General features: G+C 32.3%; 3 protein-coding genes across 5 annotated transcripts in view; 1 reads left to right on the plus strand and 2 right to left on the minus strand.

Moving 5' to 3' along the window:
• Positions 1–10197, minus strand: part of LOC126738148 (cardioactive peptide) — a 50013-nt gene extending 39816 nt beyond the window's left edge. The window contains exon 1 of one of the 2 annotated variants that reach the window (XM_050443345.1): positions 10126–10197. The gene's annotated coding sequence lies outside the window, so the exon portion shown is untranslated. Of the gene's footprint in view, positions 1–1235; positions 1798–10125 lie in introns of those variants that run through there. The other variant, XM_050443329.1, reaches the window with a different exon arrangement.
• Positions 1–26981, plus strand: part of LOC126738136 (pituitary homeobox 2-like) — a 38453-nt gene that overhangs the window by 8091 nt on the left and 3381 nt on the right. Inside the window, exons 1-4 of one of the 2 annotated variants that reach the window (XM_050443310.1) lie at positions 9981–10086; positions 10144–10436; positions 12173–12346; positions 26621–26808. In XM_050443310.1, the coding sequence (XP_050299267.1) occupies positions 10202–10436; positions 12173–12346; positions 26621–26808 (597 nt within the window). In that variant the 5' untranslated portion in view covers positions 9981–10086; positions 10144–10201. Of the gene's footprint in view, positions 1–9980; positions 10087–10143; positions 10437–12172; positions 12347–26620; positions 26809–26981 lie in introns of those variants that run through there. The other variant, XM_050443318.1, reaches the window with a different exon arrangement.
• LOC126738127 (uncharacterized) lies at positions 12443–26230 on the minus strand. Its single transcript, XM_050443299.1, has 7 exons — positions 26092–26230; positions 24086–24212; positions 23792–23989; positions 17576–17870; positions 16359–16578; positions 14114–14317; positions 12443–12693 (listed from the first exon to the last, which is right to left on the minus strand). Exons 1-7 carry the CDS (start codon positions 26157–26159, stop codon positions 12486–12488), a joined length of 1320 nt encoding a protein of 439 aa, XP_050299256.1. The 5' UTR covers positions 26160–26230; the 3' UTR covers positions 12443–12485.

The raw sequence follows: 26981 nt of genomic DNA on the forward strand, positions 1-26981 counted from the left end.
AAAGGTCTTAGACAATTAAAACACAATTTATGTTTTTTAATTTCGGAAAAAAGTTCCCTTGTTTGCATAGAAAATATTTTATCACACCGAAAGTTAAGGTGATTTTTCTTGCAAAAGGCACATGTAATTGTATCAGTTAAAAGGTGGTTTAAATGTTTATTTTGGGGTGTTTTTTCAAATTTGCTTTTAATTTCTACTGTTTCTAAGAAAATAATTTAATAAAAAAAAAAAAAATTTTTAGTTAGAAATTCAGTAAGTTTTGAAATAGTAGGAAAGTCAATGTTTTCTTTGTTTAATAGATCTTCCCAATCGCGTTTAGTAGCTAAATCTAGTTTTGAGGTTAAAATATAAATGAGAAGTGTGTCCCATGTATCAGTTGGTTGTTTTAAAGCAGTTAAAGCTCTTAAATCTTTATTAAAATTATCTAAAAGAATTCTTAGTTGAGCACGGGATTCAGTTCTTAGTGTAGAACTTTCAAAAATATTTTTTAAATGCGTGTGAACAATCAATCTCTTGTTTTCGTAACGATTTTTAAGCAAATCCCAAGCTATACTGTAATTTAATTCCGACATTTCTAATGATTGAATTAGCTGGGCAGCGTCACCCTTGAGGCATGATTTTAAATACCAAAACTTTTGAATATCATTCAAAGATGTGTTGGAGTGAACAAGAGAATTAAAAATGTCATAAAAATTCATCCACTGTGCGTAAGATCCGTAAAAATCTGTTAGATTTATCGGTGGTAACCTAACAGACGTTTGTAAGTCAATATTTGGATTTATACCCGTGCTGCTTATATTTGCATTATTTGTAACATTGTTTACAGATGTGTTTTGTTTTTTAAGGGAGTCTGAGAGTATTTTTTTAGCCCTTCCCACAGTTTTAAAAAACCTAGTTTCAAATTCCTCGCGTTCTGATTCTTGAACCATTCCAGTTGTGTATTCTATTTCATCTTGAATATTATTGAATGTTTCAAGACAGAAGCTAATTTGGTTTAATCGCTCTTCAAGCTCTTCGAAATTATCCGAGGATGTGTCAAATCTATCCAAGAAAGTAGTAAATCGCGTTAATTGGGATTTTATTTGTCCCCTTTTTAGTTTAGATTTAGCCAAAGTTTCATCGCTAGCCTCATTTTCATTATCCCCATGCATTTTGAACTCTCTTTACTACAGTAAAATACCAGATAGCAACAGGGTAAAAAAGACAATGTAAAGAAAGGAAATGTGACGACTTACCAAGTTGCTTTTGCTTATTTGCTGCGATGCCACTGATGACTTGTACGACCACACTGTTTTAGTTGTCCAGCTGTGTTGCTGATTTTGTAGCTGTGTTGCTAAGTTCGCGAGGTTTGCTAGCCGTGTTGCTAGACTCGCGTAAGTTGTCTAGCTGTGTTGCTAGACTTGCGTAAGTTGATGTATCGAAGCGTTAAGGGGTTGCATCCGGAATCGATAGGACCAAAATATGTTAAACCTTTAGGTTGCGTCTCGAAATAAAAGAGTTTTAAAGTGGACTGTATTTTTATTAAATTTACGAAAAGATTTATAAACTAGTCGTAACACCGGCCAGGATGCAACCGCATACTTAACACTACGCTGTCTTTCGTAAAACTGTTTTTACTCCTCGCCCGACTGCCGAGTGCCGACACATCCTGAGAATCTTAATTCGGAGAAGCATCAATATCCCGAACAAGGCGCACAATACATGTATATGTATAGTTTATTAACGAATTAGTTGTGTTGGCACGGCGTTTATTATAATACCCAATACATAATTTTAGAAGTAGGCCTAATAAGATTATACAGTAACCATGAGAAAAGGAAATTTGGTTAAATGGGAAGAATTACCGAGCAGTTCTAGAGATATTCGAAAAAAAAACTGAATTTTCAAAAAAAAATTAATATTTTCTGCTAAGTGTCCACTAAAATAAACACCTTATAAAATTAAAATACCAAAAAAATATATAAGTCCTTACAACTAGAGTATATTCGATCCGCTACTTACGCAGTTAATTTTAAAAAATTGATTGAATATGCTATATGAAAGCACACTGTTATATTAATTTGGTTCATAATTACACTGTCAGTAAAAAAAACTTTCTTTCATAAATTCTTTGTGCTCTTTATGCGCTTGTTTCCATTTTTGATGCTTTTAAATTTTACCGCTACAGCTAATAACTACAGATACTTTTATGTCAAACATGAGTAACTCAGTTAACTAAACTACATTCTAAAGAAGCTATTAGTAGAAAAAAAATATATTTTATTTATACAGTGCTTTCATTTCAAAATAAACCAGCCTTAAAAACTGCTTAAAAAAACACGTCAATTTAGATATACAGGAGGACGTTTAATTTTATTTTTGACAGAAATCTGTCAATCAGCTAACCGCACTTGGATATGTCAAATGGGAACCTCCATCGTGTGACACATTATTGTAAGCAGCATTAAAATATAATTCAATATATTAGGACTGAGCAATCAAGAGCTGCCTGCCACATAATATTATGGATTACACTTAGGATATGCCCTAGTTTAATATACATATACTGTAATATGGCCTGAGGAGTCTGTAATTATGATTAAAGTACTTTATGCTGTGTTCTACCCTATATTTATTTGTTAAAGGCAGAAAGTATCTAGTAATAATTATTATAGTCTAGATTTTCCGGAAACTGCTTCAAAGGATTGTAGGAAAACAAAAATGAGGAAAAATTGTAAAAACGTAAGGTTATTAATCGATACACAACTTAAATATTTTGATTAACTTTATTAAATTAAATGAAATTATCTATATATTATTATATGAGAAATATAATCTTAGGTTATTATTAGACTTTCATATAGGGTAAATAAGTCAAATGGTTTTGAAATATTGATATAATTTTGTGTAGAAACTTAATATCTCAAAACCCATTTGATTTAGGTATAGGCATAGTTACATAAGTTTAAAATCTTACGTAGAATCGAAAACTGTAATAATATTGTAACGTTTCTAGGTGGGAATTAAACCACTCGATACACAAAAATAGTCTAGTTTATTTTACACCTACACACTAAAAACGATCGCTTAGGACTAATAAAAATATGTATTTACAGGGAATTTATTTACTACTATTTATGACCGATTTAAAAATCAAGCCAACATTCCATGTTCCGGCTAAGGTCCGGATACACATAATCGCAACGAGAACGATGCGTGAGTCGATTTCTCAGATCTCACTTGACCGATAGACGGCCATGTTTAGGGCAGTGTTTTGTTACCAGCGTATTAACAAGACTCGTGGTGTATGGTTGATGCGTTTTTTAACTTACATTATTATAATATATGCTAAATGTTTAGTAGTTTTCAAAATAATGAATTGGTATTTGAAAAATTTAAGAAAAAACCAAACAACAGTATGGTAGCTTGCTTGGTAGGGTAGATACCAGAAGCGCAAACTGACAACAGTCTACCAAACAAACATTGATCAGCTGGGACCCGTAGAAATTTTCCTTAATTTTTATCAGAAAGTTTTTTAAATACAATTCAAGTTGAAAAATCCATTGAAGATTGTTGAGCAGTTACTCTGAAAATGCTACTCACTGCGTTATATGTCTTACAAGCTTTGAGTCTACGGTTTTTGGGGGATCATGCTTCACAGAACCATGATCTCTTATCACAGCTCCACTCGAATTTAAGTATGCTTTAATATATAATATGACTGCTGCACTTGACGTAAAAACACATATGCACAATATTACAAAACTTTGCAAAAATTGAAAAATTTTATCCTAAATAAACCCCAAATACCAAGTTTTACTGAAATCAGACCCATATGAAGAAATTTTTGATAGTCACATGACCCTAAAACTCAATATTTTAAAAATTTGTTACAAACCAATAATTATTTCATAAATAACCCCAAATACCAAATTTCAATCAAATTGGACCCATAGGGAAAAAGTTTTGGTAGTCACGTAACACTAAAACTCAATATTTCAAAAATTTTCAAAAAATTCATAATTATACCCCAAACCAAACCCAAATACCAAATTTTCGTCAAATCGGCAAATACCAAAAAAGTTTGAAAGAAAAAATTACCACATACAATAATAAATATAATACACATTAAATCCCAATTAGATTTTTTTTTATCATTAGGACCCACTGTGTTGTAATTTTTGTCTAGCAAAATGCCTTGTATAGACCACTGTGTCGCACGAATATTATAATAATACACGGAAAATTCTAAAACGTCAAAACGTTGTCGAATTATCACGGCTAAAAGAAGGCGACTTGGTAAAAGATATGCATATATTCGGATTCTCCAGAGTCTCTTGAATAATTCCATATCAATTTCAGGAAGAACTGAGCTATTTTAAGCATTTTATTAATGAAGTTAGGAAGCAAGTCCGAGCTGATTCATCCGTTGACGCCATGTTGTCAAAGCCGCCGTAAAAGTCGGCATTAAAATCGCGCGTAGACGTCAAAATTGACCATTTTCAGACGATGTTTTTGGGTATAAAAAACAGTTTTTACCTTGTGATTTGTACATGGAAAAATAGTATAAAGCCTTAGGAACAGATTAACATCAATTCTGGACCGATTCCAATCAGTTTTAGTAGTTAAATTTTGATTATAAAAAGTGTCTTTTTTCGCCGTTTTCGTTGCCATGGAGACGCGGCCATGGGTGGCTTTGAAAATTCATCAGTGTGCAGGGTAATTTTTAGCGATATTTCGTACTTAGACTTTTTTGGAAAAAAAATTACTTTTAGGGTACTTGTAAAAATAGTGAAAAAATAAAATTTTAGTATGTTATAGTAAGATAAATGGCGCATGTGCTCGATTGGTTTTGGTTTATCTATCGCATACAGGGCGCGCACAATTAATTTCCAAATTCAAAAAATGTTAAAAAAATTCATAACTCAAAAACGGTTTTACTTAGAAGTACGGTTGATATTGCAAAACATTCTCCTTATCACACGCTACAAGCCGCCCATAAGCCATTTGGCTCTAGCTGGCGGCACTAAAAAGTTATTAAAGCTGGAAAAAAAAAGTGCGAAAAAGGGTATTTTTAACCGCGCACTGCTCACCCTGTATAAATGATAGCGTTAAACTTAATACGCCGTTTTGTTTGGAAAGAATGGAGGTTTAATTAATCTGAATGATTTTTTTTTAATTTTGCACCATAAAAATTTTACACCGAAAACCAAAAAAAAAATAATTTTTTGAGGTTTTTTGATTTATATCCCAAAAAAAAATTTTTTTTAAATGTTCTTAATAAAGTTTGTAGGACCCAATAAGGCGAACATATCTTTTGTGAGTCATTATTTTCCGTATACTGAGAATAACCAAAAACTATACCACACTGTCTCACGTGAATTCTAATCGATCTATAGAGTTTCATAATATTCAAAGAATCGTGGCGATCTGTATCGAATCGAGACTTAAAAAATTGGACAATTTTTTTTTTTTGAGTTTAAAGGCGTCCTAGTCCTAAACAAAAAAAAACAAATGAAAATGCGTAAATAATCAGGTTGTAGCCTCATATTTCTAGATTATAAAATGGTAAACATCTTTTCTCTAACCTAAACACAACAAAAGTTATAAGCACTTTTGTCCGGCGGGTCCGAATTTTGTGCGAAAACTCCCCTGCGAGAGAGCCCCTCCATTAAGCACGGCTTCCACTGAATTGGCATCGACCGTCTCGGCACGGTCGGTACAATCGGCCGGATTTGCTTCACATGTGTTTAAATGGGGCCGCGCGCACTGAATCGGTTCGGTACGTTCGGTCGGTTCGGTTTTCTCCGGCGACGATCTCATATTGTGGGGAGGGAAAACAGGCAAATAACACAATGGACATTCGACACACTCCCGAAGCTTCCCCCGAAGCAACTCCGCGAGCGCCCGAACAGGGTGACCTCGACACATAACACACCGCTCGGAAATACCCGAGACGAGAGAGACAACAAATCGGAAATCACTTACCAGAATACGTACCGAAAAAACCTTTCGAGACACTGAATTATCGGGGTTGCCAGCGCTATTATTTTACAGGTAATATACTATTTTTTTAGGTGATCGAATGATACCATTCGATAAATCGTTAAAAAAAAATAATTAAAAAACAAAACTAATTTCAATAGCTGTCTTATTATTCTTTTTAGTATATGCTTCCTATTTAATGGTTGGGTTGAGTTGTATTGGGCTGGGTTGGGTTGGTTGGGACTGAGCTGGGTTGGTAGTGATTTTTTTTTATATAAAAAGGCGCTGGGTGCAAAAAGGACCTGTTGGGTGAATAATCATTTTTCATAAGAAAAACTGATTGCGCAAAAAAAAAACGAACAGGGGTAAAATTTTTATATTTTTTATTTTCTTTTTTCAAATGATTGAGTCTCCGACAACGAATTTATAATAAATACGACATACATTAACTTTTGTAACTGTTTAATTTTTTAAATTCCTACAAAAAAACGACGTTCGATAGGATAGTAAACTGTTACGCCAGGGGTAATTATTTAATTTAGTCACTTTTTTTTAAACGATTTAAAAAAAAATAAAAATGAAAAAATTGAAATTTTTGGTCTCCGACAACGAAATTATGATGAATACGACATTCACTATCCTATGTACCTGTCTTTTTTGTTTAATCTTGAAAATGGGTAGTCCATAAGATAGTAAACTGTTACCGTAATTTGTATACATTCCAGCCCTGACAAAACTCAACAATATGAATGAAAACTTGGCTCAATCTAAATAAGGCTGTAATATATGATATTCTCTAAGAACCTGTCTCTTTTCCTACTTATAAATATTATTAACTAATAACTCATTGCACTTTTTTACGACACCAATTCAGAAATAATGTTAGTCACAAATTACTTAATAGCAATAAGTGTGTGTATAAGTAAATTAAAAACTGTATAGTCTATTACAGTCCTTTTGGTTATTCAGTATGTTATATTTAAGCTGACACTATATTTTATAATCCAAATATCCTCGGAGGCATATGACTTCATCAAAATCGTTCAGTTTCTCCAGCATATTATCCTAAATTGCACTTTTTCAAGTTTATTAGTCAAAAGTAGTAAATATAAACACTATCTATATAAACACTATAAGCACCACACCTATGCAAGTCAAATGGAACTTTGTTTGCCACAATTTTACACAAAAAAACTTGCACTTTACCAAGTGATGGTACGTTTTTTTGGCGTCATATTCCTCTTCACTTCGCAATAAGTATAATGCAAGTATTTAATGTTCTAAGAAGAAGAATCACAGGATAGGAGGCCAAGTAGAAAATTACACAAAGTTAGTTATAGTGTTTCTTAATCAGTATCAGGAAGTATCATCCCAGGTCCTTTGTAATTATATCTTAAAGCTTCAAATATACTGAAGAACTCACAACTCACAAATTAATAACTTTTGGCAAACTATCGATAAATATAAACTAATTATTGTAAGCACGACTCGAATGTAAACAAAATAATATACCTATACCTAACCCTATTTTGTGTTAGATGACAACACTACAGCTATTTCGAATAAAAATTGGCTGACATGTAAAAGACCCAACCGATCATACCCGAACGTTTAAAATATTTCGCGGGTATTGTGTAGAATGTCCATTATGTCGAATGACGATTGTGTCGAATGCACCCGTCTCATGGGGAGGGCAACTTTTGCCGATTGCACCGAAAGCCTGCGACTATTTTAGCATTTTTTCGCACAGAGTGAGGAACTGTTTCAAAGAATTTTAAAGACCGTTGATTTGATAAATATGTCAAACGAAACTTTATTCGAAGCTGTTCGCAGTTTTAGAATATTGTATGATAAACAAAAAAACACATATTATCATGATAATTTAAGGAAAGAAAACGCTTGGGAGGAAGTATCCAAATTAACTGGATGTTCTTGTAAGTGTCATTTATTATATCTTAAATCGGTGTTTTCGTTATTTACTGTTTATTAAGTTGGCATCATCAAGAGATTTTAAAACTCAGTTTTAATTACCTGAGGATGCCAACTTGGTCGGCGAAATGTGCGAGTGTGAAAGTTCTCGTTTTGGTGTTAAGTGGTGTACAACTCTTGCTTTGAATATAATTTATGTTTTTACACAAATACACAAAAAAGATAGCTTGTTATATAGTTCACGTATTCAAATGCACGTTGGAATGTTATGTTATAATTTATTTTATTTGACTCTATACAGGGTGGGTCCCACAACGAATGCTGGCTATCTATATCTCGTAGAGTTCAGAAATTTTTAAAATTTGACAGTATACCAACGTTGAGGCGCAATTCAGCTAAAATAATTTTGAGATGGCGCAAAAACCAGTTCTCTTAATGATACAAACATCCTCTTTAAATTATTTTCTAAATAGTGGGATATAAAAAAATTAAGAGGGCGGAGGCGGCATGACACTATACAAAATCACCCTGAACATATTTTCATTCTAAAATATTTGAAAAACATTGCTTCGTCCTCCAGCAAATCATAAAATAGATGATAATATTCTCCGAAATCTCTTCTTTTAAAAAAAATATACATCCAAAATCTCCTACGCTGATCTACCGCTTCTACTTCAGCACAGGCTACTGCAATCATAACATCCCCTACAGAATCTGAGGAACTGCTCATTTTTTTTTAAACGCTTAAATGGGAGCTTAATCACAATACTTCTATATGCTCGAATAGTCGAACCACGTTTAAACGTCGTCGTGTCTTTGTTTTGCCGATTGTATGAGCGCTAGTTACCGACTGAACAGACCGAACGTGCCGATCCGATTCAGTGGGCGCCCTCCTTTAGAGCTTCGCTCTAATAACAAACTCTCAAGACACGTGGAACTCAACACCGATTTAGTAAACATTCAAACAAATTTAAATCGGCGCGGTATGGTCTCGTCACACGGGCGTAAATCGTTATGTAAAGACGGGTTCATATAATTTTATTGGTTTACTTTAGACCTAAGTCGGACTCGCGGATAGTTCTCGTTACGGTTATGTGTGTCCGGACCTTTAAACTGATTTGGCGGCAGTGCGGTCTCCTTATATACTCGGCAGACCATGGTTCCGGAAGATTCGCTCCGAGAGATGTGGTGCCCGCTTAATTACCCAATACTTGCCGATATAAATACCGATAGTTGTATCTATAAACTATGTATAGAATGTTGTATTGTAATGCAGTTGAAATCTACTTCCAGCATAAAGGCAAATGCTAAAACTAGTTAAATACTTTAATTATGTGTTGCCAGTGACCCTGCCAATAGCCCATTTATTGCTTTCCTATAATTCATGGACCATGAATTATATTAACAGGCCCGGATTTTCAAAAAATGCCGCCCCGGGCACTATGAAAAATGCCGCCCCGGGCACTATGAAAAATGCCGCCCTTTTTTTAGGTGATTTTAGCTTGCGAAGTTAGGGTTGCTGGTCAATTTAAATATTAGATTGCATATTATCAAAAAGTATCATATTGAAATACTAGTAAAATTTTTATTTAAGAAATTAATTTGTATCCAATTAAATATAATTTGCTTTCGTTTTTTTTTGTATCACGAAGGGAGGTTAAGACAAAAATTATATAAAATAACAAGAGAAAAATACGTTTTATTAAGAATTGAAAGTCATTTAATACAATTGCAAAATGGAGACGGATTTTTAATTAGAGACTTGTTTGATCATGTATACAATGAAAATATTATTAACTGTTTCGAAAAACGATCTGACAGCTATAGAAATCTAAAGATGTATAATATGAGCGTGTCGTTTTCATCGAAAGACGCGTCTGACTTTTTGTGTTGCGAACTGTTTGATGATATCTTCGCAACTACTTCATTAAAGCAAATTTTAGTCTTAATATTTGACATGTAAACATTCCCCATGGTAATTTATAAGTATAACCGTTGAAAATATTTTCTTTTCTTTCTTGAGATTTGCCGCCCCTCAAAATTGTGCCGCCCTGGGCACTTGCCCCGACTGCCCCTAGTGTAAATACAGGACATGAATGCAGTTGTCATCCTGTATAATTTAAATTGTCTAAAATTGGATTTTTAATGTCACTTTTAAAATGTTTTAAATGATTTTTTATAGTAGTATGATAAGTAAACTTAATTCTTTTCTAGATTCTGCAAAATACTTACGCTAATTATCTTTTTCAGCTACTGAAACGATGTAACCAAACTTCTTTTACGACACCACTCTCTACAAATTTATCCAATGAATGATATGCTTCATCATTACAACAGCTATACAAACACACTAACCAGATTTCTAACTGGTTACCACCAACTAGATGAGCAAAATGACGATAACGACAATAATCTTTCGGCTTTATGTGAGGATTCCACTCCGGATGAGGAGCCGAGATGTAGAAGCAATTCATCTGCTACAAGCAAATCATTTACGATAGCGGCTATTTTGGGATTAAATAATAATGAAAGCGGGAAATTATGTAAGTATATAGAATAGTTCATTTAACTGTATTTCTCATTTTGATTGTTGCTTGAGTCGATAAGCGAAATTCCAGAATATATTGAAAATTAAAGGCATTGCAGAAGTAAATGAGTAGACTATGGAACAGAGTTTATCAGGTATTCCTTGGGTGAAACTATGACTAAGAAGATAATAATAATAATAATAATGAGACGTTTATTAGTCACCAAGAAATTACAGAAATTAAGCACAAAGAATACTAATAGGTAGATGTACAAAATTCCACTAAATATTGAGTATTTTATCATTTACCAGTAACAAAAAAAAAATCGAAGAATTTGTAACAAAATAAAAAAGCTAATAATGCAAGGTGACCAACAGGCCATAATATGCAGATTTACAGAGATATCCCTTATACAAAATGCTCCCTGAATTCTGTTGAGGCCAAAAAAAACAATAATTTCAAAATTTAATAATAAATATTTTACTGAAAAAAGAAAGAACATACCTAACGGGAGCATGGGAAGAGGATCAGGGTATGGAAGAAAATATGAGGGAAAGGGAAGTTGAGGAAAATTATATAACGATTTATGGCAACCTTTAAAGCCATAAATTTCAAAACCATAAATTGGAGATGGTGTAGGAAAATTTGCAATAAAAATTCAACTAATGACTCTAGATACACAGAGCTATTATATGGTAATCCTACAAAACCTCATAGGTCTATAAATAATCCGAAAATATTATTGCACAATGTAGTAGACAACAAAGCATCGCAACAACGCTTAGTGAACCCCCAATACTGATCTCTGTGACAGTTCTACTGTCAGATTTATGTTGGTAATTTAGAACCTACTGGTAATTTTTTTCTAACTTTCACGTGAATGTAAATGGAGTATTGATAATTCTAGAACTTAACATAAGATCGCATGCTGAAATATGCGAAGCCTAATAGTTTATAATATTTTTGGGTGCAAATTAATAAATTCTCAAATGAGGTTGGAGAAAATAGTATTTTACAATTTAAATAGTTTTTGCCGCAATGCAAGCAAATTGGGGAAGATTTTGTACTAGGTCCAGTTTTTTTTAAATTTCAAATTTCACTAATTGGTCTACATCGCCGTTTTCAATTTTCACATAGTTTAAATTTTATTTTTAGAGATTTAACAAATCTACTTAATTTATACCATATATTTTTTTTAAAAGTAGTTATTTTGATGGCTTTTTTAGTTATACAATATTAGAATTTTGATTTTAAAAATGTTTTGCGATGATATTTTCATTTCACATATCTATCATCTAACGTACTAATTCTCAGAGATTTCTAATTTTCAGTGTTTAATCAGCTAAATAAACTTCCTAACATTTTGAGTTTTTTTTTAAATTTTATTCCAGGCTTTTGAATTCATTTTAGGTTTCTCCCTGCTATTTTCATCAAGTGTTTTTCAAGCTTGTGCTAAATGCTACGTTCTATTCCCAACTATAATTTAACTTTTACCATGAGATCAGATCATGAAGATACATTTAACACTTATATATTCAAAGAATTAAAAATTTTGTTGTTAAAAAAATAGAATTTGAATGTGTTAGATAGACACATTCAAATTGCACGCTGCAACACATTTAGGAAAAACTGCACAAATCGATAAAAATTAAACACAAAATTTCTCAATTCTGCTTACTTCTGCGGAATCATTGGCTAATTTGCTCCCTTTTCTCTCCCTTACGTCATTTTATGAAATATGATTTTTTCAGGTAGCTCGTCCCCTAACCTGGATGTTATGAACTTGGCGGTACATCCAGGAATAACAGAAAGATCATTAGTATCAAACTGTGGACGTATACAGCTTCCAGTTAATAGAGGTTTGGTGCAATCAAGTCGATATCAACTGCCTCAACACACAATTTCGCCATCTTCAAAACCGCCTGGTAAGTTAAATCTTCACGCGTTTTAAAAGTAAATATAAATAGTTCAGTTGTCATTAAATTTGACTTGCTTGAAGGTTAAAAAAAAACTCGCAAAACTTGATATTTACTTCAATTTTATTGGTTAACTGAGCAAAAAAATTTAATCAAACCCCGATGAAGGTGAAGCAGCAATGGAAGCCCTAATAGTTTTATTAGACTCAATATCTACTAATTCGCTTACGATGACTCCGCCCATATCTAGATAAGTGATCCATTTCTTACACTGGCTTATTCTAGCGTTTTTCGTCGTCTGGCTCTCTTGGAACTTACAGGGATTTTCCGATAAGGTATCCGAAAATAAAGAGTATCTAAAAATCAAATAGACGAGGTTATTCGAGCGTCATTTGCTTCAACATTTCTAATACAGACGTAATTTTAAATAATATGTCAATCAAATTAATGCAGCAAGAGCTGTCTTGAAGCAAATTTATCCATCACTGTCCAGTTGTTTAGTCACCATATTTTTACAAGCAAATAGCAGACTATCGGTTTAAAGATTGCCATTTAAGTTTTTGAGAGGCTTGAATTTAAGAGTTATGGACTATAACAATACTGCCATGGAACGCCAATTAATTTTATTTATTTTTCTATTAGTGTTGCTAGAAGAGACCAGGGTATATAATTTTTATATAACCTCCTGAGTGGTTAACGCAGCATATACAGGGTGTTTCGGGAGCAAAAGGATATATTTTGGGAATATGTTCAGAAGATCAAAATGAGATAAATTAACCCATATCTTTTAATCCGATTCTCAACCGTTTCTGAAATAATCGGTTCTGAAGTTCTTTTGTAAGATTTTCTATTTTAAAAGCAACACAAACAATAAAAATACTAGTAAAAAACAAATTCAAAATGTTTTCGAAAATACCCCCACCAACTTCAAGGCAAGCTGTAGCACGTTTGTTAAGCGCTCGTGTTGCACGTTTAATTGCTTGGCGATTGTTTTTAATAATATTTGAAGCATTCAAAATTTGATTGTGGAGTCCTTCTACGGTTTCTATAGGTGTGTCATCCACTTCCAGAGGCAATAATCTAGTGGATTTAAGTCTGGTGACCTCGGTGGCTAAACTTGAGGTTCTCTGGCAATCCAACGATTAGGAAAACGATTGTCTAAGAAACTACGCACTCGGCGGCTAAAATGCGGCGGGGCTCCACGTGTTGAAAATACATTCGGTGTCGAACAATTAGAAGAACATCATCCAAAGTATTAATTAAATGGTCTTTCAAAAAGCGTAAATATCCTTCTTCAGTAAGGCGCTCATCTAATAGAAAAGGACCAAACAACTGGTCGTTTGTTATCAAAACTACCAGTCAAATAAAATAGTTATTAACAAACAATGACGAAATGCCGGCAACGTGAGTTAGAAGTACAGAGAACGTAATTATTCCAAAAATGTAGGAAAAAAAATTTTGGACCAATTATTTTAGAAACGGTTAAGAATCGGATTAAAACATATGGGTTAATTTATCTTATTTTGACCTTTTAAATATGTTCCCAAAATATTTCCCTTTACTCCCGAAACCTGTAGATAGAACAATTAACAATTATAAACAAATGTTACATTATTATGAATTGATTATCATTAATTAATTCATAGCCATACAATAGCATATACATTTAAACTAATTAAAGCGTTACTTAGCTAGCGAATAACAAATTATTTATATCCAGTGCTAATTATATTTTAATTATTTTTCTTGTTATACAACGTACTACTATTTCATTACCTGACAGATTTCGGTGGTATATTAAACTGTCCAATCTTCATAAGACTTGTCCTTTTTACAGTAGTCGAAATATCTAAAGGTTTAAGCATAGCATCGAGATATTTTCTTTGGACGCCTAGAATACCAACAGCAATCCCAGCTTCTACTAATAACTCTTCTGGGGCGGCGTAAGCTATCTCTAAATAACGAATCCTTGCATCGGCCCTAACAAATATTATGGGTACTGTATAAAAAAACTTCAGTTATTTGCTTCTAAAGATCATAGTAACATGAATTTTAAATTTCCGAACTTAATGATTCCAAGAAAAAATGGTAAGATAGAAAATGATAGGTAAAGCCTGAAGTTAAAAAGAGAATGGCAATGTTTCATTGTTTTTCTAATCGCGCTTCACTCACACTCACCATACATGTCTCAACTTAGGATTAATGATTTTAAATTTCTATGGCCTTCTCTATGTTCAATTGGAGTCAAAATTTTGTTAGTGGAGAACTGTTCTTGGCCTTTTTTTAACTTGTGACTTAGAGTCGTTATTGCAAGTTAGTATAATGACTACCGCATCTAAGACCTGGGTCGTCCAGATCCGTATATATGAAAGGTACAGGACATTGGTATGCAACTTGCAGTACTTTGACTCGGCAGTTGTTTTCAAGACTAAGATTTGACACCTAGCACTAGTGTTCAGTTAGAAGATCCAAATTTCACGTCTATTTAGGTGCTGTAACATGTCTAGTGCCAGGTATATTCACCCATTTCTGAAGAGTCCTAATATCGAGCAGACTCTCGTTTGTAAATTTTTGGTCTACCAGTAGTTTCTCAGATCCTACGAAGCCTACGAAGTCTACGAAGAAGGGTCTTTCTTTTTACCAGCATTACCTAAATGGCCAGGCACTTTGACAAGCCTTACGTATAGCTATTTTTTACTAGTTCATTTAGTACCCTTATAAACTGTAATAGTATCTTTATAAACTGTGAACTAACCTTATTAGCCGTAGTAGCTTAATAGTCACCCTACTATTACAGCAGATTGAGACAACGTTTTACAATATCTGATATTTAATATGTTCTCTTCGCATTTTAACACAACGAATACTTCCTCTTAGAAGACGGTGGCGTATTCCGGTAAGTAGTGGTCTTGGACTACCCCTCACATAAGCCTGCATCAAACCTATAACGTTGATTCTACAACTATTTCTATACCAGATGGACTTCCTATTTACTATTGCCATCTTCTGAGATTGACTGTGTCTTTCTTTCATTCATATCATTTTGTAATGTAGGTTACAAAGCCTTTACCCTCAACGATTGTCACTTCGTATTAAAATAAAAGAAATTCCTGTAATCTACAAAAAGATTTTTGCATAACCAGACATGCGTCTTGTACGCAAGCCTCATGGTCTCGACTTGTATAGCAAGATCTAGATAGTAATTGAGGATTGTTTGCCTATAAGTTTACCTAATATTTTCACTATTTTCGGTGTACCACCAGTTTGTATCTTTTTTATATATTTATGATTACATTATTATTTCAATTTTTGCATAGGGTATATGTCTAAACCTGATCTACATAGCATCTTTGCTATATCTAGATATTATACTTGCAGTGCAATTTGAATTAGTAAGATGTATGTTTTATTTGGTTTTGTTTAACTTTATCGTAATTTATCAATTTTTATCTTGGGTCAGTTTTTTGTAATATCACCTTTAACATTTCATTCAACTTGGAAGGGTATTTGTAAGCCTTATAATAAATTTTATTGTAGTAGTTGAGACACCTCCAACTATAACAAGAATCTCTGGAATTAAAATCGTTTCATTTCGACTATTCCAGTCATTAGATTATTGATCTATCCATAGATCTTCGGTCTATTGCGCTATATAGACAATGCAATATGTAAGGGTTTTATTCTATTGATGTCTGTTATTTGCATTGACATTAATTAAACCCGACCAAATATAATCTCTATGCATATTCAAACCATTTTCCTGTTTAGTAGTTTGCTTTAAAAAAAGTGAATTATTATTTTTACTGTTCTAGTAGTAAAAATTTATAATTATAAGAGTTTAACTTATAAGATTTATAAGATTGCTGAACATTTACTAAAAATCATTATTTGCCTTCCTAGCTAATTAAAGTCAAGAATAAAAATTGCTGCGATAATTTGTTTAGTGAAAGAGCATTATACATAATATTAGAAAAATGTTAAGAAGAAAAAAGAGTAAGGGGTAGAAAATAGGTATCCTTACATAGGGTTATTATTAATTCCAATCGAAAGCAGTCTGTAATCATGATTCTCAAAAAGTATCTGTTGAATTATCGGAGATCTGTGAAGTAATTTTTTCTCATTTTTGAAAGCCTTCCCTACCAAAACTCGCCTTTCTTCTGGTGTATCTCTCATTATTGGTGCGCCAGAATGTTCAACCGGACTAAAGTTGTTCGTTCTTAGAAGCCTGTTTGTTTCTTTTTCTAAATAAAAAAATAAAAATTAAATCTTAGTGATACAAAAAAAAAACGAAATATGAACATGCGATATTAAAGGTAAAGGGTAAATGTTAAATATTAGCTAAGTAAACGTGTACATCTAGGGTAGTCTGGAATAGCAAATAATTTGGATATGATAATAGGCAGCAACGTTTAAGTAAAACTGAGTAAAGCTTTCGACACAGTTTGACATGTAAAGTTTTTTGACGATACTACTTTGCATTTTTATCCATCATTAGGCCATCATTCTTATGTGGAAAGATTTCTTTTAAGACATTCCCAAGAATGACTGTAGAAGATTTTTAATTATTCGCAGAAGACCTGTTGTATACAAGGGCAAATAGTAGCTCAAGTCGATTTTTTGCATCATTATACAATTTCCAAAGCAATGATGTATGACCAGTATAAAATCCTGTAGTATAAACGCCTGTAAAAAAAAGAACTCAGTTTAAATATCGATTCGCATCTAAGGTTTGAGTTGTTGCAGTAAATAGGATGATAATTTATTTTCCTTTACTTTTTTCAACCTCGACTGACTGTAGATATTTCACTACAAGCATTTCTTTGACATAATCTACGTTAATTATTAGAAGATATTTCTTTATGTTAAAGACAGAATGGTTCCTGCATAATAAGTCATTACCACAATTTCAGGCGAGAGATTTCTAACTAACAACAAAGGTACCTAATTAACACTTGAATAATAAGTCTCCGAATAAAATGAAATTGATCATCTATTCCTAGGCCGACACGCTCGCCAGATTTAACTTCTGACTTTTGCGATATTTTCTTACTATTATTTAGAACAAATGTCAGAGAACTTAAGATTGTATTAAACATACTTTGGTATATATGTAATTCATCAAATTATGGTAAAAAATTAAGTTAAAAAAAGCAACTGAAACAATACATACGTTACTACAAATGTAATAGGTATTTTTTACTTTTTAAAGGTAAAAAGTATAAATTACTGAACACTTGCCAATCAGGGGTAAATTCTTTCTAAACAACGCAATCCAAACCACCTTGATCGCCATAAAAATAAGAGTCTCAAATAGCCGTCTATCCTTGTCGGATAATGAATCGTTATTCTTATTGTTCATATGATGAAATTTTTTCGCGTCTCCGACCCCCATTAGAATGGCAGCATAATCCCTAGCTACCATACTTCTTAAATCTGCCAAATTATCCCTCTCTTCGTTTTCGAGCAGAGTCACGATCGGTTGCCTCAGTTTGCGAGCCGCTTCTTTTCGTGTTGATTGCATTTTACTCCAAACCTAAAAGAGAAATTAATCTTACTTAGGGTAGCAAACATTTAAATTTATGCACTACACGTATATAGCTTACAGGTTGATATTGAAAAAAACGTTCCATTATAAGAGATTTTTAATTTATGGTTATGGACTATGATTTTGAAGGTTTCGAGTTGTTTGTTTAATTAGCACTAGCTTGTAAAAGACTTACTATTATGCCAAAAAAGCCTTTACCAATTCAGATTATAACTCATGGTAATTGATTGCCTTTATGGTCGCTTGGCTTGGTCGCGAGTATATAACTATATTTTTATGTTGAGTAATTCTTTCTTGGATATATAGGGTGATTCAATATATGTGGATCCTACTCTCCAGAATTTGGATAGCTTGCAAGAAAAAAACGCAAGTTTTAATAACATTCGTTCCTACAGCCTGTTATTATAACCTCTTAAAGCGCGCTTCTGAAAATCATCTTTTCCTAAATATCTCTGCCTAATCCTTCAATACTACTTAGCTGGTTCTTGTTATGAGTTTATTGATATTTTAACCAAGTTTCCATACCCAGCGAAGGACCATTAATTCATCCGTGAAACAAAAAACAAACACTTTCTGGAGTAACACCTCTACTAAAACTACTAACTAAATAATCCTTTAAGACTTACACAATCTGAATTACAAAAATTAAAGTAATAATCCCAAAAAGGGGGAAAATAGAAGAACAACTTTTTTTCGGCCGTAAACGATTTCTCAGTTGGTGGAATATACAGATGCTTAATCATTTTTTAGAATATCAGTTGGTCTTTATTTTAACCTTAATATTGGAAGTTAAAGAAAATTTGTCTAAATTCCAACATTCTCTTTAAGCAACGTCCTCAACTAATACGATTAAGCCTCATAAGGCAACGGACACAATGTTACAATTAGCCGGACCAAAATACCATCTTTGGTTTTATTTTGACAACGCGTACCTTGCCATCTTTACCTGGGAATAACTCTAATATACGTGCCAGGTTCCACTTACGTGGCGGTAAGTTATCGTCTTTAACTAACACAACCGAGTTTACGTTTATATTATTAGTAGCAGAACACCGTTTTGTGCGATTCTGCAATCCATTCAAATACTCAACTGACCAATATTTCCAGAAGGCCTATTGTACTTTTATACATCTTTGCCAAAATGATGAACCTATTTTCTGGTATATCAGTTAAATTTCTTTCTGGATAACTGGTCAACGAATCTCCTATTAAAAAATGAGTCGGAGTAAGACAATTAAAATCGTTTAGATTAGATGAAACCGGATACAGAGGTCTTGAATTTAATATTGCCTCTACTTGTGTCAGAACCGTTGAAAACTCTTCAAACGTAATTTATTACCTCCGACAATTTTTCGTAAAAACGTCTTAGTAGATTTAATTGCAGGTTCCCACAATCATCCCCAGTAAGGGCTATTAAGAGGTACGAATTTCCATTCAATTTCCTTAGTAGAAAGAAATTCCTTTTTTCCTTCCAAAAAAACAATTTGAATTTGATTTAAAAAACTTACACAGCTCGCGTAATTGATTATTTGCACCTTGAAAGTTCGTATTATTATCGCTGAAGATAGTTATTGGACAACTCCTTCGAAAAATAAATCTATGTAATGTCAAAAGAAATGCATTAAACTGAAAACCAGTTTATTATGCACAGCGTTAGTGGCCATGCACACAAAGAGTGTAATATATGCCTTAGAAATTGCTGCTTTACGTACCCTGAGTTGTTTGACAAAAAAATGGATCTCCAAAATTCACACCAATCTCCAAGAATGCGCGTGTCATAGAAAAAACCCTATCAGCTGGCAAACACCCCATAAGCTGCTTTGAACCTTTAGCACTAAACCGAACACAAATAACACATTCCTTTATTATGGATTTAACGAAATGTAACCCATTTATCCGTCAATATTTTAATCTTAAATTTAATAAAATCGTTTGAGCTCCAGCGTGCAGAAGTTTCTTATATTCTAATAGAATTATAAGCTTAGTTACATAGTGCTTAGCAGGTAAAATGATAGGAAACCTTTAATTGTAATCGACTACTGCATTGGCTAGACGCCCATTAACTCTTAACATACCATCAGAATCTATAAACGGATTCAAAGATTTTATGTTGCTATTTTTAAGCACTGAATTTTTTTCATATTATCACAAGAGTTTCCATGATGGAGAGAACTGAAATAGTTTATTTCCTGAGAAAACCTTTCCATTTGAACCAACGTGATAATAGTATTTCGTGCATGATCTAATTCTTGCATTAATAAAGGTCCTAAATGCTTATTGCCCTTATTTTTGTAATTTTTTGAAAACCTAAAACAAAATCCTATTGTTCTTTGTAAAAAAGAAAATCGGTCGCAATCGATTTTAGAATCCTGAGTGATGGCTTGCACAAGATAATATCAAATTCATCCGAAAGCTCCTCATTTTCTTAAAGAAATGAGGGCTTTTTCCACCAAAGTTTATTTAAATTTAAATGCTTAGGAGTCCATGTGACACATAGTCAATTGGGCTTTTTTCGTACCCAACATGTCTCCATTCATAATTCATTGTCAATTCCCGAACTTCAAATACGCGATTTGCAATGAATGTAGTCCAGCGTGAAGAACTAGCCTTCAACCAACACAAAATTATACTAGTCTGAGTCTGTCCATAAAAGCACCTTTTTAAAATTAAAATTTAATATAGGAACAACCTTGTTAATCAATCTTGAGAGCAGCAAAGCTCCACAAAGTTCAAGCCTTGGCAAAGTAATAGTCTTTAAGGGTGCTACCCTCGACTTAGAAGAAATAAAGTTGCAACTTATCGCACCATTTTTGTACAGCTCTTTGATATAAATGCAAGCATTGGACGCATCAGAGAACCCATGAATTTCTGCAAAAACCAATTCCGCTGAAGCAAAAAATAAGAATCGAGGTATTTGTAAGTTAACTAATTCTGGAAGACAATAAAAGAAAGATTTACATTTATCCAACAAACTGCATGAAAGTTCCTCATCCCATTCTACTTTGCTCACCCATATTTGTTGCATAAGAAATTTTGCTAACAAGATATAATGCTAATCTTTTAGTAAAATTATTATTTTTATTAACTGCAGGAGCCAATATTTTAAAAGAATCCTGTGAAGGAGACCATGATATCGGCCGTAAACGATTTCTCAGTTCCTGGAATATATAAATGCTTAATATTTTTTTAGATTATCAGTTGGCCTTTATTTTATACTTAATATTAAAAGTTACAGAAAATTTGTTTAAATCCCAACAATACTTTTAAATTTAAAACTGAAAAGATTTTTATTTGTTCTTCAGATATGGAGTTATAGTTACTAAGGATTAGCTCGCAATTATTTAATCTTCGGAGTTTTAAGTCTTACAAAAATTTGTTCCATGAAAAGGAGATTTCCCAATCGGGCTATCTATGGATTTCGTATATTCCTGCGTCAATTACGACTTACAAGAAAAGAAGTATATTCTAATCTTTATACCATCACAGTCAAATGTTAGTCCATTCTCAACATTTAGGTCATCCGCATACGTACAGCAACCTAGTAACCTATTGAATCTTAGTAGACAATAATAAAATTTGGGAAGCAATAAATAGCCATCATCAGTGCTACCTAAAAGATGTAAAGAATATAACTTCAAAACTTCACTAGAATTATTAGACGTACGACTCAAAATAAATAATAAAAAACAAAAATAACAAAAAACTCTCTATATCATGTTTTGACGCCACCAAGGAGTCAAAACATAAAATATCATGACAAAACTTATTTTAAATAAACAAATGTAGACAAACGTACATCACAATTTAAAAATTAATAATATTTATACAATTTAAAAGTTCAGACAATAACCAACATTCAAAAGACTGTATACATACAGAGCCAGAACAGTTAATAAAATTGTGTGTTTAAAATGTAATAATAAGAATAAATTTTTCTAAGAATAAATTAGTATTGAATAAATTAGAGATTTGTATTCACCTTTTCAGCTTCAAATTTACTTCACAATTTATACATTTAATATTAGTGTAACACTGAGTAGCTACTATGGACTTAGTAGCTTATTACATTCTCTGCAGTCTTGGCTTCCTGAAATCTGAAGCTTGGTTTTCTGTAATACGTCTTACTTCAGTAATCAATAACTTTAAATGCAGTAAGTCTGCAATTTTTGAAGAAAGATACCTCTTGGCCATTTTAATTTTTATTTATATCATCTGCAAATACTTTTTGTTTTTTTTTAACGATTAATAAATGATATGTTTCGCTCCGTTTTCATTTAAAAATAATAATAAAAAGGTGATCCAAAATAATTTTCCTGATTCGTTCATCATCTTTAACCGTAACTGGAACTCTTTGCTCTAGAATTTTAAGCCATCATATTTGGGAACAATAGTCAATCAAAGTTACTATTTATAACTGAAATTAAAACTGGTTTTCAGTACAATGTATAATTTCGTGTCTACTTTATTTATTATTATTCATTTAACATGCAATTTTTTTTGCAGCAAAAAAAATTGTTCTTCCGCATATCTGCCTTAACTTAACCTGCTTTAAATTAATGGGAGAATGACAATATTTTATTAGTGCCGCACTTCCACTTGCTGCTGAGAAGGGAATGCAATACGCCGCACATATCGACCTTCTCTACGTTCAATTTGAGTCTAACACGTGTTAGTAAAAGGGAAGTAGGAAAAACGCTCTTGCTCCCTTTTTAACTTGTGATTTTGTTAATTATTGTAAGTTAATATATTGATTTTCGTAAGATTTAGTTGCTCAAAGTCATTGAGTTATCGTTATATATTAATTAACTTATGTTGCGTATAGGGTAATTCGAGGAGAGATGACGCACTTTTTTTCAAACTAGTCTGGATTTTAAAATTTAAAAAAGAAACTAAAAAACAAATTCAGATTTTTGTGAAGAAAAGTATTAGTTTTTTATTAGAAAACAAGAAATTGACAATAAGATTTAATGTTGGCAAAAATCCAAATTTATTTTTTTCTTATCTTTGCGTCATCTCACCCTATGTATATAGGAGAGATGACGCATTGCCTAAGGTGAGTTGACGCATTCTTTTTTAAGCCACACTTTTCAAATTTAATTTTTGAAATGTGTTAAAATTAGGTGTTTAAATAATTAAAAACATAACATCAATATTTTAAAGCTTTTATTGAAAAACAAATCTGTTTCAGAAAAAAGGAACGTAAGAAAAAAAACTCATTCAAACTTAAAAACAGAAAAATGTCTTATTGGCTATCTATTGATAACAAAGAATTATCTTTTTTGGGCTGTTTTTTCCCACACAAGTCGCAGAAATTTAGCGATTTCTGCGACTTGTGTGGGAAAAGCTATGCGATTGCACATAAACGAATTTGTCTATTATACTTTTCATACTCCATCCTTTACATTTGCGCGTAGTTATTCAAAATGCTGCTACCCTATTACTACTCTCTCTATCTCTGTATGTCCAAAGTTCTTCCTAGAAACTCTAAGAGTATTTAAACCATTCTCTGTATCCTTACAGCTTCTTTGTCATAGCAACCAGGTAACTTTTTTATAGTAGAATATTGTCTAAAGCACTTTATAGTAGATCAAGCTATGATATTACTTCTCTAACTTTAAAGAAATTATTATTTTTTATATTTTAATGCACTCCATAGCCATAGAACTTCTTAGCCTAGTCTTTATTATTGTAACAACATATTTTTGGCCTAACTTAAAATTTTTACCATATCTCAGCCTTATATCTAGATCAAGTCAGGAAAAAACTTATTATGGCTCATCATACGTTTCACTAAAGAATTTGAAAATAAAAGTGTCATAGCAATCCCTTTGACGCTTATGGAGTATATTTTTGATTGAATACTCTTTCAAACTATCATTTATACAATCACTCAGAATACTCTATGTTACCTGAAGATAATATTGAAAATAAACTATCATCGATCTCAGAAATCTGTCCATTGCTTCAGTGTGGAAAAACTTAATAAATTCCGGAAATAAGTCGTCGACTTTGCTGGTGAATATAGCTACATCCTTCACATCTTGAATAGTGGCCACGGCTATATCAATCACCTTTACCTTTCTTTGGAAGTGCTTCCTAAACTTGGTCTGCAAAAAAAATATTACTAAGATTGCTAACTTTAAAAAATATCAAACAACTTAAAAATATATGCTTGTGTTTTTCTCGCATATTATTGATATTACCTGAGTGTAATTGTCAACTGCATCCATAACCATTATTTCGCAATCAATATTTTTTCGTCCTGATATTGACATTGTAGCGTTCGACAAGCCACTTACTCGCGAAGGTGATTTTTGTAAAGCCTCTTTTCTGAAATATATTTATTAGACATTTTCTGCAGAGTGTCTCAAAAGAAGAAGCTAGTGATTGTAAATTCCTCAATTCAGCAGAATTTACAAATGTTGTCTGAAGCCTCAAGCTTTCATAGAGGTCTAAAGTCTCTGGGCGAAGGTTTAATTGACTATACATTTAAATTCAGTCTATATAAACTAAGTAACGAATAAAATATAAAAATTATACGGGTATATCGAAATATAAGCGCGCACTTTATGCAAATACAGATGGATATAATTCTCGTATTTATACAAGATCGCGTGTTTAAAAAATGGGATGCTCTGATACCTAATAGTAGTTTGGACGCAACAGAACCGAGATTCCGCATCAGAGTGATTTGTGTTGAGATCTTAAGCACCTAAGTTTGTCTCTCTGATATATTGCCAACAACGATAACATACACCAAACCTTACTCGGTTATCATACCTGACGATAGGCTCTAAGATGTTGACTTACGAATAAGAATAAGAGCTGGCAATTAAGGACGAAAACCGAGAGTAGAACTGTATAATTAATTTTTAAAAGTATACGTCGATGTGGAAAACCTTAAAAATTACAAGGGTTACTAGCAGCTAAAACACAAAATCATCAAAATCTATTTAAATCGTCAGATGAAACCAAAAGAGCTAAAATCAATTTAGATCCAAAATGCTTAATATTGATATGAGATCATACTATAGTTAAGGGGAATAAAGCGACAGTCAGTCAAGTGAAGTCGAGAAAGCTGTCACAAGTTTTGAGGGAGCTTTAGGTACTGCTTACAATACGAAAAGCATTATTTACTACAACAAGAGAAAAATACGAATAACGCTATCCCTACAAAGAATGTAACAGACAAGGGCAGAGGAGGTCGAAAGATTTTATGAAAGAGTTTATGAGAGCTTTAGACTGTGTAATCAGTTGTATTGAATTAATCTTGAAAATGATGCCGACTGCAGATTTTTGTTTATTAAGTACGTTATTTCCAACACAGCAAGACCCAATTACAATTACAATGAAAATCTATAATACTTGATCCTATAAGAAGCATACGAACGTGAAAGACAGTTTCTCTATATTACAACAGTGTTTTAGATTTGGTTATAGGACGTAACACAATCTTATTCCGAGATATTAAGACCCAGCTGAGCGGTGCGAATACAGGTAGCTTCAGTATCAATAATTGTTTATTTATATTTATATTATTTAATAAGTAATGCCAAAAATCTTCAGATCAGCTGCCTAAATTAGATCTACTATAGCTGGAAACTGAGTCTATAAAATCATTTTTGTTTAAGTTAAAAAAAATGGACCTAGATTAAAAGGAGGATAAACGTACTTTATCCACAGCGTTCAGCTTCAACAAACTAATGTTATTATGTGTAAATATTAGTTGAACATTATCGTAGAAAAAAACTATAGATCAAAATGTGATGAAAACTAAAATCCGCAAGTAAGTTGTGTCTTGTGATTCTATTACTATATAACTTTTATTACCTTATAACTTTTAACTTAGCAGATCGATCTAAATATTAAATTAATAAAGTTGTTTTATATCAAAGCAATATATCGTTGTAGTACTAACCAATTTTGATAAAAAAGGAGGTGCAAAATAATTATATCATCTATGGAAAATAATGGTAGAATAATGTACAATTGGATCAATTGAACAATTATGTTCCTTAGTACAGGAAGAGCCATAAATGTTTCGTAATATACAAAAAAGGTTACAATTTTAATACTCTATATCTTAATTTTGATTAATGAGTTCACTAGGATAAATTATATGCGAAAGATATGTTATTAAAAAAATTGAAAATGCTTGTTTGAAAATGCTAGCTTATATAAAATAAAGTTAAATTGTTAAGTTGCTTACGATTGATAATGCACCATATTATTAATATCATCCCACACCCAATTTCCATATTTCATTGGAGAAGCCATATTTATATTTTTTGTTTTAAATAAGTATTTTAGTTCGGTAACAAAAACAGACTTTGAGTAGTTGTCACTCAATAAGGAGATGTTAACCTAACTGATGACGGTAATATACATAGGATAGACCATTTTAGCAAACATCCACAATCATATCGACAAAATCTAATGCAAACATAAAAACTTTTGTTAAATTATCTAAAAAAATTTGTCAGTTTTCACTAAACGTTAGTGTTGTATATTAGTAACTCTAGTTCTTGTTAGATGCAATTAAATTAATCGGATCGTAATGATGAGTTACTAAAATCCAATAGAAATTCTTACTCGTACTCGTTACGTTGCAAAAAAAGTAAGAAAAAATATGTACTACTTGATTTAACACTCCTAGCAACAACATCCAGAACCTGATGCTAATAAATTAATATAAATTACATATTTGCCTTAATTTAAAATAAATTTTTTAATTTCAGTTCGTAGTGGAAAACATGCTCAAACAAATCATATGCAAAATAAGAAAACCTGCAAGAGTAAACGGGTTAGAACAATTTTCACACCAGAACAACTGGAACGTTTGGAGGCTGAGTTTGAGAGGCAGCAGTATATGGTTGGTCCAGAAAGGCTTTATTTAGCACACACCTTACAGCTAACAGAAGCACAGGTATTAAAAATTGGAATAATTATAATTATTAATTTGCAATCAAGATACGTTTTTATAAAAATTATAGTCTTGGAATGGTATATGGTATATGTTCTATAATTGAGGACCGTTTTTTAAAACTCGATATCTGCAAAAGTCTTTTTTTTTCAGGAGCACATTTTTTCTGTTTCAGA

The sequence above is a fragment of the Anthonomus grandis genome, chromosome 1, assembly GCF_022605725.1.
Source record: "Anthonomus grandis grandis chromosome 1, icAntGran1.3, whole genome shotgun sequence".
Classification (NCBI taxonomy): Eukaryota; Metazoa; Arthropoda; class Insecta; order Coleoptera; family Curculionidae; genus Anthonomus; species Anthonomus grandis.